The 16,760-nt window shown below is 44.1% G+C and overlaps 1 protein-coding gene across 5 annotated transcripts in view; it reads right to left on the bottom strand.

Moving 5' to 3' along the window:
• The window catches only part of SLC8A3 (solute carrier family 8 member A3), a 179,816-nt gene that overhangs the window by 122,428 nt on the left and 40,628 nt on the right, over positions 1–16,760 (bottom strand). For all 5 annotated transcript variants that reach the window (XR_012903475.2, XM_075927317.2, XM_006130304.5 and 2 more), the window contains exon 2: positions 14,213–16,035. Coding sequence is in view for 4 of the 5 variants with exons in the window: in XM_075927317.2 (XP_075783432.1) it covers positions 14,213–15,978 (1,766 nt within the window). In the remaining variant the exon portion in view is untranslated. The remainder of the gene's footprint in view (positions 1–14,212; positions 16,036–16,760) is intronic.

Below are 16,760 nucleotides of genomic sequence, written 5' to 3'. Positions count from 1 at the left end.
GATAAATTCTGATGTCTTAGAAAACTACACAGAGCTAAACTGGCCTTGTAAGGTCAGTAAACTATTCCTGGTACATTGCATTCTGCCAGGTGCGTCTTGATGAAAGGAGAGGATGGGAATGTCAGAGTAAGAGGATCAATCAGATGAGGCAAAGGAGAGAGATTTGCACATTGATCCTAATCCTTTAATTCATCAGGGAAAGGATATAAAGCAGAGTTTAATTTAGCAGAATTTCCAAGTTAAATATTTGCATATTTATCATACGATAACTGGAGCTATAAATACAAGGCAAGACATTTGTTATGATTTGTATGGGCATGTTTTTGCTTCTCTCGTTGAAAGAAAAAAATGTAGAGGCAAAAAGGTGATCTCTACAATATACGTTAACACACATGGCAGGAAGAAAGTAAATCCCTGAATAAACTGTCCATGGAGGGGCCCATTGGAAAGGATCACAAGTGAAAGCACAACAAAACTTCTGTCTTGGATAGTGCACATGGGGATGGAAGGAGTAAAGCGAGAGGGGATAAAGCTGATTCATCCCAAGCATCTCTAACACCCATTGGATTCAGAAAATATGCAATGTAAGGAAGATATCAAGAGGCTAGATCTTAAACCTTTATTTGCTTGGTCTCCAGGCTTGCTCAATAACCAGGAATGGCCCATCCTAAATTCGCTGACATTCATAAGGAGTGGCATAATTTGAAATTATTGCCAACACTTTCTTTGGTGACAACTTGAGTGGATAGTGTGAAATTATTTGTGATTGCAGGGGAAAGCAGTGGAAGTTGAAAGGTTTTTGGGCCGGAGAGAGAATGACTTAATTTTGCTTACTTGACTATTTCCCTGGGACAAAGGTAGGCACAGAAGCAAAGCAGGTGGCCAAGGAACAAGGGGAATACAGCTTAAGCAAAGCAAGCAAATGCAAGACTAGAAAAAAATAAAGATTTAGTATGGGTGGAGTATTTTCAATGTGACTTGTGGTGGAGGAGATCAAAACAGGGCAGATACAGCTAGCTGATAACTGGCAAGAAGAATAGATACTTAGTCTACTCTAGGAAGAACAGGTCTATGGACCGACACAGGAAATAGAAAATTCCAATGCCAAACTCCAATTCATGTTCCAGCCAGACTCTGGCAAGGGGCATGGAGTCCAGATTAGCCAATCAGATCTGGCTGCAACTGAGCCTCAGTTGCAAAAAAACAGGCAATAAACTCTGACACCTAGACATCCAGGGAGTTAAACCATGTGGGAGGCTTCAGCGTGGCCATATCTCTGGCCCAGATTCTTTTTAGCTCTAAAACCACTGACTTTCCTGGAGCTCAAAAAAAGATGAATTTGGTCCATTATGTCTCTCTTGCCATATAGACCTGCCATTAGCCATTTGTTCCCGTACATTCTGAGGCTACACCAATTATGGGTAACATAGAGCAAGGGATTTTGGAACATATAAACCTGGTGTAACATCCCTTAGTGGTGGCTCCATAATGTTACCTCATGTGCTTTTATGGTATCCCACTGCCACACTATTTTGAATAACTAGAGCTATTCTGAAATAACTTAGTCTGCATCTACACAGCAGGCAGTTATTTTGAAATAGTGTCAAAATACTGTCAAGCTAGAGGACTTCTTACTCTGACTCCTGTAACCCTCATTGTATGAGGAATAAGGGAAGTCAGAGGAAGAGTGTTCTATTTCGAAATAAGTGCTGTGGGACGCTCCCTATTTTGAAATAAGATATGCAATTGAGATAGATTAATTTGTGTAGCTTATTTCAAGTTAAGCCTGCAGTGTAGACACACTTTAAGAGACTCTAGGCTTTGTTGGGATCTTGTTCTGTGCATCCAGGCACTGCAGCACATCAAAGGCCCATCCTAAGGCATTTACTCATAGACTTTGAGGTCACAATGGATCATCATAATCAACCAGTCTGAGCTCCTGCATGTCACAGATCCACAACCTCTGGATGAGTCACTTAAATTCTCAAATCTTGATTTAATGGTGTCAAATTACCAATGGTGTCCACCACATAGTCTAGTTCTAACCACCAAGTGACTAGTGTCCCATGAGGCAGAGGAAGGCAACCTCCTCTCCCTAGGGTCTCTGCAAATCTGACCTGTAAGAAAAAATGTTCCCCACCACATACACAGCAATCAGTTAGACCCCGAGCATATGGATGAGACCCACCACAGACACCTGGGAAAGAATTCTTTGTAGAAACTCAGAGTCTCCCTATCTAGTGTCCCATCTCTGGCCATTGGAGATATTTCCTAATAGCAGTTGCGGATGGGCTATAAGCCAATCTCATCATACCATACCCTCCATAAACTTGAGATCGCATAGAACACCCCCCCCCCAACATACCATGCTAACAATGGCTAATGACTGTGTGACTCTCCCACTAAAGAAATATTTTTTAAAAAAATATTCACTTCAGGTAAATGCATAAGTGGAATTTTGCCTGGCTGGATTGACAGGAAGGAAAATTACAGTCAGAACCTGGTTTATATTTAGTCTGAAAGATGGCCTGGCTAGCCACACATTTCCTCTTCCCCCCACATGCCCCTCCAAAATAACTGGGCCTTAAGTTAACATTAAGGGTACATCTACACAGTCATCAGGTGTTACTGTGGCACAATCTAACATACCTAGAGTCAGAAGGAACACTGGCCCGACGTGTCACATTCCAGTTCCATAAGCACCTTGGGTTATCTTTGGCAGTCTCCCATTGATGCACTGAACAGGCCCAAGCCACATTCATCTGTAAGAGCAATGCTCAGGTTGCTGAATGGAAATGTGGTAGCTGATACCTCTCTATCAATGGGCTTGTAGGAAAGCATCCTGCTTCTTTTCATGCAAACATGAGGGAGAGTTTGGATAATACCATTCAAGGCATCAGCACAAGTGGGTGCTTGTGCATTCTCTGTGTTGCTCTGCCCACCTTGTCATTTTTATGCTTAAAGAGTGCTTAAAGAGCCTTTTCAGTACATAATAGTATCAGCATCTCCCAGGCTGCCAGTTGCTGCCTGGGCCTCCCCTCAGGTTAAGATGTCGTTTCTCTTATCACCTCCCTAGTGGGAGGGTTAATGTTTGCAGCTCCTCTTCATCTTACTGGTCGGAGGACATTGGTGGGCTTCATTCTCAACCGCCTTGCATCTTGTCTATAATCACACCTTCAAAGAGCGGGTGTAAAATGCTACCATTCTGACTGGACACTTGGCACATGTGTTCCACAGTCTCTCACATCACTGCAACATGCCAGACAATGGATAATGAGACCCATCTCTGTCCTCTGACTACGAAGGTGAAAAGGAACAGAAAACACCAATCCACCCATTTTTGGTATCCATATATTGTATCTTTCTTGCACCTCTTCACCTTTATTTACCTTCCATTCTTCTGGAGGAAGTCACAGTGTCTCTCCAGATCATACGGGTCGAGGAGGTAGGATGTTGGGAATTCTCTGTGCAAAATTAAATCCTTTCAATTCCATGTGTCTTTCTCCGGGGATCCAAAGCTGTCTCAGGAAGTCCAGAGTCAAATGTGAATGTCATCTCAATACACGTCATCCAAGCTAGCCAGTTCCTGGCCATACCCTGCTCCACAGATACATTTATTAAAGGTTGATACTGGGACAGACTGAAAATATTCCCCAATATTCTGGACAAATGTTATGACATTAAGATTAAGTTAATTCAATAGTTTAACATTTGTGAATGCAGCTCAATATCTTGGGGTCCTATTTATGAAAAATGCAAATTTAATGTTCTATTATGGAAACGTTCAAACTTCTAGAGCCAGAAGACAAGATTATCACCATTTCAGGAAGATGGGAAGAACATCAAAAATACTTTTGAACAATGCAATAAAGTGGATTTCCTAAGCAATACCTGAGAAGTGAGGGGAATGTAAATGACCAACTTTAGAGCCATCCTTTTGAAACTACACCCTGGAAAGAGAAATCTATTGTCCACCCATTATTGGCTCTGGAAATGTCAGCTCAAAGACCCATGAACTGTATAAAGGATGGTCTAAGCATGTCATGAGTGTGCTTGGTCTAAACCAAAGTTGTGAGAAACTTCAAACCACTAGGAAATCCCTTGAGTGGGGTTTTGAAGGACTAATTCAGCCATAGCTCATGTTAGGGTTGGAGTGATCTTTAGGTAAGCTTATTCATACACATGTAGGTTCTTTTATTGGTTAATATGTTTTCTCTGAGTGTTTTTGCCTTATGATGGGATTGTATAGGAAGTGCTGTGTGGTACCATATAGTGGGTGATTACTCTGTTATTGTCTCTGAAGGGAAAGTAAGCTAGCATGTTTAAGCAGAGTTTCTTGCTGAGAAGGACACTGTGAAGGAAGCAGACTGTGCAGCCTAGAGCTATCCCAGCCAGAAGGAAGAGAGACATGGGTCTTAGCCCCAGAAAGGCCATAGCCGGGAAGCCAAAGCCTGAAGGGAAGTGCTCTTTCAGGATCTAGAGGGGAATAGAGGTGCAAGTGCTCTTGACCATTACAGACACTACCGAATCATAAACATCTAGGAGCAGATTCCTTTCCTCCTAGTAGCAGTATGTGCAGGGAAAAGAAAAGGAGGGAGAGTCTTTAAATGGGGCAATGAAGGCATGTGTGCAAAGTGCATATCTGCCAACTTTTCAAACCCACAGGGCAGGATTGTGTCACTAGCACTGACATTTCATTGAGACACTTCAGGTAATCAGATTGAATTGAACCCAACCCAACCCACAGTAAATTAGTTTTTGACCTGAATTGGGATTAACCTTTTTAATCCACTTTGGGGCTGCAGTGTCCCAGCGCTCTCTGTAGAATAAGGAAGACACAGGCCACTGTGAAATATTCTCATTTCTTCCCCATCTAAGGCCCGATCCTGTAGGGTGACGCTTACTTTGTACTCCCACTGACTTCACTGCTATTTGAGAGGGTTAATCCCTCTCAGGATCAGGCCCATATTTATGCCTTCCTAAATTGACTGAAGGCTGAGTTACTGAGGTTAAACGCCCCCGTGTTTGCTGCAGTCATATAATACATCTAAATGCCTTTGATGGGCAACAAGTCATAGCCCCAGACAGGATGTCATTTGTCCTTCTCATGGACAGGTGGCATGTATCTCTACTCAACACCTGTCACCAAGACTATGAGAGGGTAAAGGTCAGGTCAGTGCTTCTCTTGTTCACATGCTGGTCTCAGTCTCACATTTCTGCAGGCTGATTTTTTACACTCTTCTGATATCCTCCACCAGCATCTCATAGGAAGCCTCACCAGATCAGTCAACACAGAAGTCACAGTGGATTGTAGTAAATGTAGATGGAGTGTGGTAAGCTAGGAATGAGCAGTCTTAGCAGGACCTAAAGGAGGGAATTTCAGAATGAAGACTAAACACAGCATCTCTCACGCTAGAGATATGCCGAGAGATGACCCACATTGATCACTAAATCAGAGCTTGGGGGAAAATGGATTGCATGGAGTGAGTGGGACAGACACATGGACTAACTAAAGCAAGGGAGCAGACGTACTGGCACCTTCCTCTTTCAGAAATGATAAAACCTGGCTACAGGATAATGCAGGGACCGCTCCTGGAAGAGCATTATGTGGGAGCACAGTATCCCAGGAGATTGGTACTACTGCTTCTTAACCTGGGTCAGAGAAGAAGCCCGGGATCAGAACCAGTCAGGTGTCACCTCTCCTTTACTGGACGGGAAGGGTGAGAAGGCAGGAATGATCCTGCATGTTAATGGGAGAGATTAAGAGGACGGGATTGGAGAAATAATAGGGTTGCTATACATCCCATTGTGCCTGGGACAGTCCCTTTTTAAGCCCTATCTCAGCCATCTTGACTTTTTTGATCACTTGGCAAGAGCAAACAGGACAAATGCTGATGCTTGTTTAAAAATGGGATGCAGAGGAATGTGTGGGGGAATAAGCAGCAATGCCAGTCCCATGCAGTGGTGGAGACAGGGCTCAGGTGAACAGCAATGCCAAAGGCACGTCTTACTCCCAGCAGCGTGGGATTTGGGGGTTTGGGAGAGCAGCTCAGCCAGCCCTGCATGGAGGTGTGGCCTCAGGTTAGCCCCACCTATGTGACTCATTTTCGTTTGGGGAAATATGGTCACCCTATGTGATATACTAGAAGCACATAATAGTCTGAGCTGGCTCTTCAAGGTCTTGAGTTACGGAGGAGGAAGAGCCTAGGACAGGAAGAGCTTCCCAAACAGACAATTGCTGAATCCCCAAATCATCACGCCACCTCAGCTGGGTGGTTCATCAAACTGAAAATGACACTGTTTCCTGCAGCGGTGAGTTCTAGAAAAAGAAGCACAAATGGCTACAACAGGCTCCACCGTGGTCTTTTCCAAACAGCTCAGAGCCAGTCTGTCTTCCATGCCCCATCCTGAGCCCCATCTTCTGAACTCCCCATATTCCGTGCAATTGCTGTTTCCAGCAAGGAGATTGTTTTCAAAGCCCAAAATAACCTGGAATTTCTTATTTGTACTGCAGCAGCACCAAGTGCTTCCTAGACACATAGTACTAGGCACACGAACCACAAGAAGATAGTCCCTACAGCACAGAGCTTACATAACACGTGTGTAGTGATTCAGTAGCGAACTCAGAAGCAGGGTGCCAGTGCAACTCATACTCCAAAATCTCCTGCTCCCTGGTAACTACTTATTCAGTGCTTCAAAAAAATGCACCTCCAAAAATATTGAAAGGCAGCGTTGTTTTTAAGCCACAGGCAATAAACTTTTTCAAGACCTCAGTCTCCACAAATGTCATTCTTGATGTTTTTCTGTTTCTTGTATAAAATACTTATCAGGTGGTTCCTTAATTTCTTGGATAGTGTGAGGCAGAGTCTCTCAAATCAGGAGGAGGTAGCTACTTTCAGCTTTTTTGCCATTTATACCTCTATTGCAAGCTTAGCATAAAAACCTCCCACTGAAATGGCCACATGTTACCACACGCATTTCATCCAAAGTCTCAGCGCTGCTTGTTTTGCCAAGAGGGTTAGCAAGCCATTTGTTACCAGTTTAACATTACAGCTTCTGCTGACACCTAATACCCTTTCTGATCCATGAAACAGTGCTTACAAAATTCTGGACTTGTGGCAAACAGCTACACTGCTGGAGAGGAGACACACTCCTTCCTGTCCTGAACAAAAATTAATCTCCAGCCATACACGGCTGTGGATCCCAAAAACCGCTTTGATCCCAGTGACAAAGGCAAGCAGCCAAGTATATCTATTGCTTGAGCTCTAGGTTGAAATCCTGGAGATTGCAGCAAGGAACACAGAATATAATTTAGCTCTTAGGCTTCCAAATGGCATGCAAACTGGCTTCTAATAGCATGTGTGTCATTCCAAATGGACACAGGCAAATGCAAGAAGGTACACAGTCAGTCTAATTATAAATTAAGGTATTACTAGTAACTGAAAGCCTGTGCTGTCACATGGGTGTAATTCATAAAATCATAGGCATAAAAAAAGCCAAACATCTGAGTGATGCTTGGGGTGGTTCTGTGTTCTGGAGGGGGAATGAGAGGTGTGTGCTGGTTGTATTATCATGTGGGAAGTTGTGCTGATTTGTGACGATGAGGTTGCACTGGGAGATGTGTGTGTGGGGGGGTGGAAATCTGGGAGATTTGTGTTTGTGTAGGTGACAGTTTGGCCAAGTAATCCACTATCCATGCAGTCTCCCTCTTAGAACAAAGGAAACTGTTACCATAGAGTAAGGGTAGTGACTGGCTGTGTTACTTCTGATATCCTAATCATCTATGACTCTTGGCATGGTATAAATACCTGCTTTCCTATATACTGCACAGGTATAAGTCAAATTCAAGAGGCTGAGAACTTACTCGGTGGATGGTAACAGACTACAAACCCCAGTGATGATTGTACCCAGTGATCTGCTAAACAAAAAGCCCTCATCCATGCCTGTTTCTGTTTCCTTTGCTCCACGCTGACTCAGACATCCTAGGCTTCAAAGTGACAACCCTGGAACTGTACGATGCAGATTCCTTCCCTGTGTGTCTAGTAACTCTATTATAGAAGGCAAAAATATTTTTAAAAACACAATTTGCTTTACATCAGCGATTCTTATGGCTTTTGTTTATTTGTTTGTTTGCATAACCTTTCATAAAACTTAAATGTTCGGCCTAATCTAATTGACAGTATCCTTTTAATAGACTAGAACAGTGACACTCAGACCTCAGTTGTTCAAAAGACAAATTAGCAGAGTTACCTAAAAGAGCCTCAATGCTGTGAATTCATTGTTTCATTTACTATATATAGTATAATTCTCATAACAACATGACTGCCAAATATTATTTTATCATCTGCAATTGGTTAATAACAAAATAAAAGCATCCTGATTGTTAAATCACACAGTGTTTTAATATCATGTGCTGAAAAGAGCAGCAGGAAACACATTAAAGAGCGATATGTGGTGCACGAGCCTCACTATGAGTATTACCAGACTAGAGATGACAGTTCTCAATCAGCTGTTTTTGCCATGTAAAATGGAAAGACACCATCTGGAGTGTCAGTGCTAGATGATGGCAACGGGCAGTAACATGTATTAGTTTATTTTCTTAAAATGGTATAACACCAAGAGTCTGAAGCTTTTGTGATTACTCACTTTTCTCATTAGATAGCAGAGTGCAGGGTTACCACTGTGGTCCACAACACACACGCGCGCACACACACACACACACACACCATAGAAAGACACACACACACACACGCACACACACACACACAGAGCATAGAAAGAGGGCTGGTTAATAATAGCATCGTTGAGGTTTCACATCTCAAATGAAATCAGCTCACTCCCCAATCCCACCCAATATACAGGCAAGGAAACTTTGACCATATTAGGATTAAGAGAATCACAGAAGCAATAAGCAAGACCCTGAGGCAGGATCTACCTCCCTCTCACAGTTTAATTTATGCATCAGTGCAGCTATTTTTAACCCTTCATTCCCTGGGGACTTCAACGCTTTTCTTAAAAACAGGGATGGTTTCTTTTATCTTTTTAAACTGAAGTGAAATTCCCTCAAAGAGAGCGGGGAAATCATCTCCAACTGCTGGCTCTAGGGATTTGGTAGACTGCAGGGTTATCCAATAGAGAGGTGATGTGGAGTTTTGAGCCCCTCATATTGATTCTTGGTTCTGGACTTTCAACACTCCAGTCATCTGAAGAAGTGGTCTGTGCCCACGAAAGCTCATGATACCATCTACATGTTTTGTCAGCCTTTAAAGTGCTACAGACTATTTGTTGTGTTTTAAGTTTATCCTGTTACAGTCTAACTCCGCTACCCCTCTGAAGCATTGATGTAGACACTCTTACACTCAGTAGGACTCCCATTGAGCTGCTTACAGCCACTCTGCCCACCATTCAGTGGAGTCTAAATCAGTAACTTGCTCACCAAGAGCCAGAAGAGAACGAAAAATGAGGCTCTCCCCCTACGCCAGCTCCTTAGTGTGTAAGTTACATCAATCTGCATAGTCAGTCAGAGGGCCTGGAAGTCTCATTAGCCCCATTTCCACAAATACTTACACACATGCTTAACTTTACTATCCTGAGTGGTCCCAGTGCAGGTGGCAGTTCAATGGGACTATTCCTGATAGTCAAAAGAAGCACATGCTTAATGGTTTGTCTACATTGCAATAGAACACCCATGTCTGGCCTATGTCAGTTGATTCAGGCTCAAAGGACTTGGGCTATGGGGCTATAAAATTGCAGTGTGGATGTTTGGGCTGGAGCTTGAGTTCTAGGCCCTTCTCTCCTCATGGGGTCCCAAAGCCTGGGCTCAAGTCTGCCATTTAACAGACCCACTGCCCAACTCCTATATATCTGAGTCAGCAAGCAAGGGCCAGACGTGGGTGTTTCATTGCAATGCAGACATACCCTAAGGACATACCCTAAGTGTTCACAGGAATGGGGCACACATGTTATAGCTCTTCCCTCCTCCATGAGCAAAAGACTCCTTAACGAGGGTACTACAAAGAGAATGAGTCTAAATGAGTGACGGGTGGATAAAGGTGGGGGAATTGGGTAGTGAATCCATAGTGAGTGAAGAAAGATACTTTATTGACCCAGTGTTTTCATACAACATTGTGGTGATGAAAAGATCACCTCACATCACTCATCTTGTATATGAATCAGACACATTGTTAAACTGGAGAAGTGCCCAAACCCAAACCTGGGATCTGAGCAATGCTGATCTTTGCAAGCAGCTCAGACATGGATCTGAATTCTCCACAGTGGTCAGTTTCTACCCTAAACATCTGCCCAAAATTATTTTTCCCTTCTGGAAAATCACTGCTCTTCACAGCTCTTCACTTGCTTATTCCAGCTGAGTCTCTGAGCCAAATTCTCCCAATATGGCAACAAAAGCTGTGCTCACCATGCTTCATAACCAGCAGGAAACATCCTCACCAACGTTTCAAGAGGCTCGGAGGGTAAATGCAGCCATGCTGTAAGCAACTGCATCTTCACTGACTTCACTGGCACACACCATTTCAGGATTTGTCTAATGTCTGAATAAATGTCTAGAATAATAGGCACTTATTCAAACTCAAACTTCAGATGTGTTGAGGCTCACTTATGACTAGTTGGTGTCATTCTGAAGGGTAAGGTGCCTCCGTTACAATATATTTGCCCCCAGCACAATTCCATTTTGAAGTACAGATGGGAACCCACTGTCTCACTGGAGCGTGTTCTATTATACCCCCGCTCTAAAAACAGAACTGTGATTTGACTAGATCAAGGAGAAGTGTTGCAAATGGCAGCGTCTGTTGTGTGCAAGTGCAATGACTATCTTGGGGAACAGACTCAAACATGATTCTGCTGAACATGGTTTAGCGTAAACCATTTTAGTGGTAGCATGATCAGGACCTTAAAATGTTACCCTATTTGTAAAGAAGAAAGCTTTAGTGGCAGAGGAGAGGCTGGCTGGAATATTACAGTGTTTATATTAGTTCTGTCACTAATTGAGCCTGTTGGGCTCCAAATGCCCCAGTAATATGTATCATGGAGAACCCAGTTAAAACATTCCTGTGCCCCACACAATCAGAACTAAACCATGTTGTAGGTGTGTCCCCCAGCACAACAGATTTTAACTGAGACCTTGGTCTACTTTGTCCAGAGAGTGCAGCCTGAGGAGCAGTTGTAGTAGCAGAGAAGCATGATCACCTTCTCCCTGGAGCAGCAAGCTGAGGACAAAGCTAATCACCCTCAATCTTTTATTCAGGCTTGGCACAATTCAGTTTGTCTGTTTTCATAATTTTGACAGATCACGTTGAAGCTTATTTTAAATCTTTTTTCTATTTTTATCTTTGTAACTTTGCCACAGTTGCAGGAAATTATGAGGGAAAGCCAGGATATTTAAGGCTAATAGATGAGATTCAAAAAGCGAATGCCTGAAACACAAATTGTCAACATCACCTGTCAAAATATATAAAGTCAATTTCCTTAAATCAAATACCTTCCCAATCAGCATTTTTCTTATTTTGCCTTTCTGTAATTTTTTTACTGTTGGTGATCTCAGCCAACCAGCAATGTCTGTACATCTATCAAGGAAGAATAGCCAAGTACAATCAAGCAGAAATCAACAGGAAGCAGGGGGGGGAGGGAGGAGAGAAGCATATGGCAGGTAGGCACAGCCCAAGGGAAGATGTGAGAGTTTGGCACCCCTGCTCAGGGTACCAGTATCTACATATGTATTGCATAAGGAGCCTTGGTACAGTGATTTCCTTTCTCTGCTGCCAGTTGCAAGTCAGCACAATTCTACCTTTGATTTCTTCAGTGACTTGGTGTTAACAAGAGACACCTGAGCACTCAGCATTAGGGAATGTTACCATCATTCCTATTCCATACACCACTTCTCTCTACTCTCTTAAGAGATTTTTCCTCATCCTCCACTAATGTTAATGGAAGGTAGTTAAAGCAGGTAGACATTATTATGTCTCTGCCCTTTATTACTCACTACTCTCTCATCAGCTATGTTTGTACATAATGAAAGAGCTGAAATAACAGGATGGGTCCACACCATTGGAGGCCATGAAATCCTTTCCCTCCTCTGGCTGGAGGAGTGCTTGTGTTTTGTTTTGTATGAAAACACTAGGTCATGGCGCCACAGGGAAGCGCAGTGTTGCAGCGTTCTTTACAGAAAAATACTGCAGTATTTTTAAGGGGGGAATCACTAGTAAATAAATTCACAGGGAAAAGCAGTTTACTCAGTAATGGTCACACAGAAGGTTACTCAAAAGCTAAAAATGTCTCCCACCCCTTTAATGTCTATGTTAGGATCCATGTAAAGAAAGGCCTTTGGGTAGAGTAGTCTTCGGCTCAAACAGTTCTAGTCAGAGGCAGCAAGGGCACACCGACTGGAATTTTTGCCACAAGCCAGCAAGAGGGTGTGCTTTGCTGCCAATCGTGGATTTAGCTACCACATGGATCAGCTGGTTGTACAAGCAGCACAGACAGACCACGTAGTTGTGTAGTTGTATAGCTCGAGGGAGGGGAAGAGCCCATGGTAGGTAAGTGGCTTATATTTACTGAGAGGTGGCTGATCTAATTAAAAACCATACCTACAGAAGGACTTTTAATATCCCAAACTAGCATATTCAAGAGTCCATTAAAAACTATTTGAGAGGATTTTTTCCCTCTACCTTCTGCCTTTACTCATAACTAACACTTCTACTGCATGGGGAAATCAGTCCTCAATGTGCTCTTTGCTGAGGGAAGAAAATAAAAGAGACTGAGAGCGGAGATGTTAAATCCCATTTAAAATGTTAATCTATACATTTAATTGGTGAGCCAGCCTGCGCTGCAGTGGGCGCAGCTGGGCTGGAGCACTGTGGGCAGCGGGCCTGCTCCAAGCCAGCTGTGCCTGACCCACCAGAGGCTGCTCTGGCCATGCCAGACTGAGCCCAGCGTACTGCACTGCAGGTGAGGGGTGGCACCATCTGGGCTGGGCACCCGTTAACCCAATAAGCATGCCCGTAAGGCAAATGCTTACCAGGTAACCAGTTAACCCTTTACATCCCTAATAGGGAGTGGCGATTAATGGAAGACGTACCGATGCAATAAAGGTTCAATTTAGTGACCAAGGGCCTGATCTTGCAGCTATTTCTCACATCACCTAGAGCCAGATTAAGCTCAGCTTCCAACAGCTCCCATTGCTCTCAGTGATACCTTAGCTCTTCTGGGTGGGATTTTCAAAAATGCTCAAAGCTGCTCGCTCTCTGCAGCTCCCACTGACATGAACAGGAGCAGAATTCTGCCAGTGTGGAGCCTTTTTGGAAATCCAACCCTATTTAGCAACTACTGATAATCTGCCCATTTATGTTGGCAGTAGCTATGTATTTTAACTAAGGTCTGCAACAGGACCACAAAATGCGTTTGTCCTCTACTCACTATCATACCTGCTATCCTCAAAACCGATTGATTATGAAAAGGTCAGTCTCCAAGTCTCACTAGCCAGTTTGAGTACATGATTTTGAGGACTATGGGTATGTCTACACTACCCCGCTAGTTCGAACTAGCGGGGTAATGTATGCATACCGACTTGCTAATGAAGCCCGGGATTTGAATTTCCCGGGCTTCATTAGCATAAGCGGGGAGCCGCCATTTTTAAATCCCCGCTGCTTCGAACCCCGTGTAGCGCGGCTACACGGGGCTCGAACTAGGTAGTTCGGACTAGGGTCCTATTCCGAACTACCGGTACTCCTCGTGAAACGAGGTGTACCGGTAGTTCGGAATAGGCACCCTAGTCCGAACTACCTAGTTCGAGCCCCGTGTAGCCGCGCTACACGGGGTTCGAAGCAGCGGGGATTTAAAAATGGCGGCTCCCCGCTTATGCTAATGAAGCCCGGGAAATTCAAATCCCGGGCTTCATTAGCAAGTGCGGTATGCATACATTACCCCGCTAGTTCGAACTAGCGGGGTAGTGTAGACATACCCTATGAGTCTTCTCACTAAGATTTCCAAACCCCATTTTGTCATGCCTGAGAGGGGAGAGACAAGAGGTATTTCCCTCTTAGATCCTGCTGTAGGGTTCTTGCCTGGAAGAGGTAGGTATGGAAATTGAAGGAGAGCTGGAGAAAATAGCCCATTATCTGTTGTCTGTGTTTCCTGTGATAAAGGCAAACTTGGAGTTAACCTAAGTATGAGGGAAAAGAAATTAAGGGGTACTTACACGGTTTCATCATTCTTGAACTCCAGCTCCCCATAAGCATCTTCAAAATCCTCTCCACCTCCTTTTGCTGTCCCTTCTATTGTCCTAAATGGGACTATGACTGTACCTCGAGCACCTGAAGTCCTAAGGACTTTGACTTCCATCACACCAATGCTTTCACTGACATGCATCACATCGCACTCAAATGTGAAGATGCCCGCATGGTCATCATCCAAGATGGTCACTGTGGCCACACAAGGGGAAGCCAGGAGAGCCTTTGGGTAAGGTGAATTGTTGAGCTCGGCAGGTTCCTCAACCTCAACCACTCGGAGGTTACTAAGCCGCACAAAGAAATGCTCATCTTCCTCAAAGATGTCATCGTCAATGATCCCCACAGAGAACTCCTTTTGGGTCTCCCCTGATTTCAAGACCACAGTTCCCTCTGTGAACTCATAGTCAGCACCAGCATTGGCAGAGCCATCCTCTGTTTTGTAGTCCACATAGAGGGTCTTGGACATATCGCCCCCTTTCCGCACCACCGTCAGGAGGACAGCACCACAGTTCTCAAGACATTGGTAGGAGCAAGGATCGAAATAAACTTTGGAGATGAATTCCTCAGGTTCATCCGCCTGCACCTCATTCAAGCTGGTGCTTTTCTTGGCTTGCTCAGCGGCATGCTTTTTCAGAATGTTGCCAGCTCCAGTCATCATTCTGGTAGCTTGGATGCGATAAAAGGCTCTGCTCTTTTGCTGGTGAGATAAGGCATAGTAGTTGGCCATCTCTACCAGCTGGTCTAAGTCCTTTTCTGGGTGCTTTTGCTTCAGATCCTTGAGGATCCGGATCATCTCTTTGCGAGATTCATCTACCTCTTTTCCCTCCATAGTCACTAAATTTCCATCCAGAAAGTGGGAGTTCATCATCTTGCCATCCATTTCTATTCCCTTAGGATGTTCACCTTCTGTCTCAATGATAATGCCTCTGTGCTTGTCAGTACGATACTTTTTGTGCATGTACTTATAGAAGAGCAGCCTTCTATCTGCCACCCAAGCCAGGAGGACACAAAGAGGGAAGAAGAACAAAGTGAGCAAGCCTTCCCAGACCTGCACCACTCCTGGAGAGAAGACAGCAAGGATCATGTACAACCAGATATAAGCAAAGATGCTCCATGCAGATGTGACAAAGAAGACCCTCAGGTGTTTTATCTTTCTTGTTTCCCCATCCGGGATCACATAGACACAGATGGCAATGATGATAAACATGTTGAAAGCCGCACTGCCAACAATGGTAGAGGGTCCCAGATCTCCGGCTATGAATCCATGACCACACACCTCTATCAGTGACAGAAGAATCTCAGGAGCAGAAGAACCTAGAGCCATCAAGGTCAGGTTGGAAACAGTTTCATTCCAAACCCGAATGGTAGTTGTGGTGGTCTCCCCATTTGGTTTCTTGATTGTAATCTCTCTCTCTTGTGACGTGATGACCTCTATTGATGCCATGAAACGATCTGCAATGATGGAGACGCCGAGGAACATGTAGATAAGTGCCACAAAATAAACAATAACCCTGGCAATTTTGTCCCCAAGGGATGGGTTTTCTGGGTACCATATTGGCAGGATAACACCTTCCTTGCAATCAGAAGATCCTGAGCATGAGATGTTTTGTCCTGTACTTAGAGACTCTCCTGTTATGCCAGCATCCACCTGCAAACTATGCAAAAACAGCACAAAGGTAACCAGCCCAAAGTGGAGGAAGGTTGAGGTGAGAGGCTGCAACCTTAACCACGCCATACACAAGATTTGACTTCCACTGTGTAGATTCAACAGTCTTCTGAAAACGCCAAGGATCTGAAATGAACAAAACAAATGGGAGGGAAGCATGAGATAGAGGGAAACAAGAAGCAATGTTTTCATAGATATGCACTTCAGTACCTCACTGCTAAGGAGTAGTAGTAGAAAGACATGGGCTGTGTTCCACCACTTATGAACATTTTTTTTTTACCGGTGGTAGAGACTCTTTAAAAGTAAATCAGAAAGAGCAGTGCTGTCTTGGAAGGTCAGGTGCTGAACAGAGAGAGGAACTGATAAACAAGTAACTGAGAAGGAAATGATCTTAACCCAATCTTGACAAACAAGTTGTTTAATTTAGGGAACAAGTACCCAGCTGCAAGTTTCCATATATTTGGGAGAGTTTGTGAGCAAGCAAGTCTGTCTCTCCATTTGTTCAGTAACTGCTCCTAACAGTAAGAGTTAGGACCACCAAATTTGGTATGCAGCTTCCTCTTACTATAAATTAAAGCAAGATAAAGGATTGGTTGTGCGGGGGTGGGGTGTTGAAGCTGCCCCCCAATGCGTATGGGGATGCATAAAACCATAAAGAAAAGAGACAGAATTATCAGGTAAATGAAAGGGGCTGGATGGGGGCACCCCCCCCCCCGAGACTGACCCTGCCCTGAGCCTCCCACCCCCAAGGGCCCCTTTAGGGAAGATGGGGAGGCTGTAGCTCCCTCACATTCGTACAGGAACATTGCTGGTCAGAGAGCGAGGGGGAAGGACACAGTTTGCTCCATTCC

The sequence above is a fragment of the Pelodiscus sinensis genome, chromosome 5, assembly GCF_052426305.1.
Source record: "Pelodiscus sinensis isolate ZL-2025 chromosome 5, ASM5242630v1, whole genome shotgun sequence".
Taxonomy (NCBI): domain Eukaryota; kingdom Metazoa; phylum Chordata; order Testudines; family Trionychidae; genus Pelodiscus; species Pelodiscus sinensis.
This window is presented reverse-complemented; position numbering and strand designations above follow the sequence as displayed.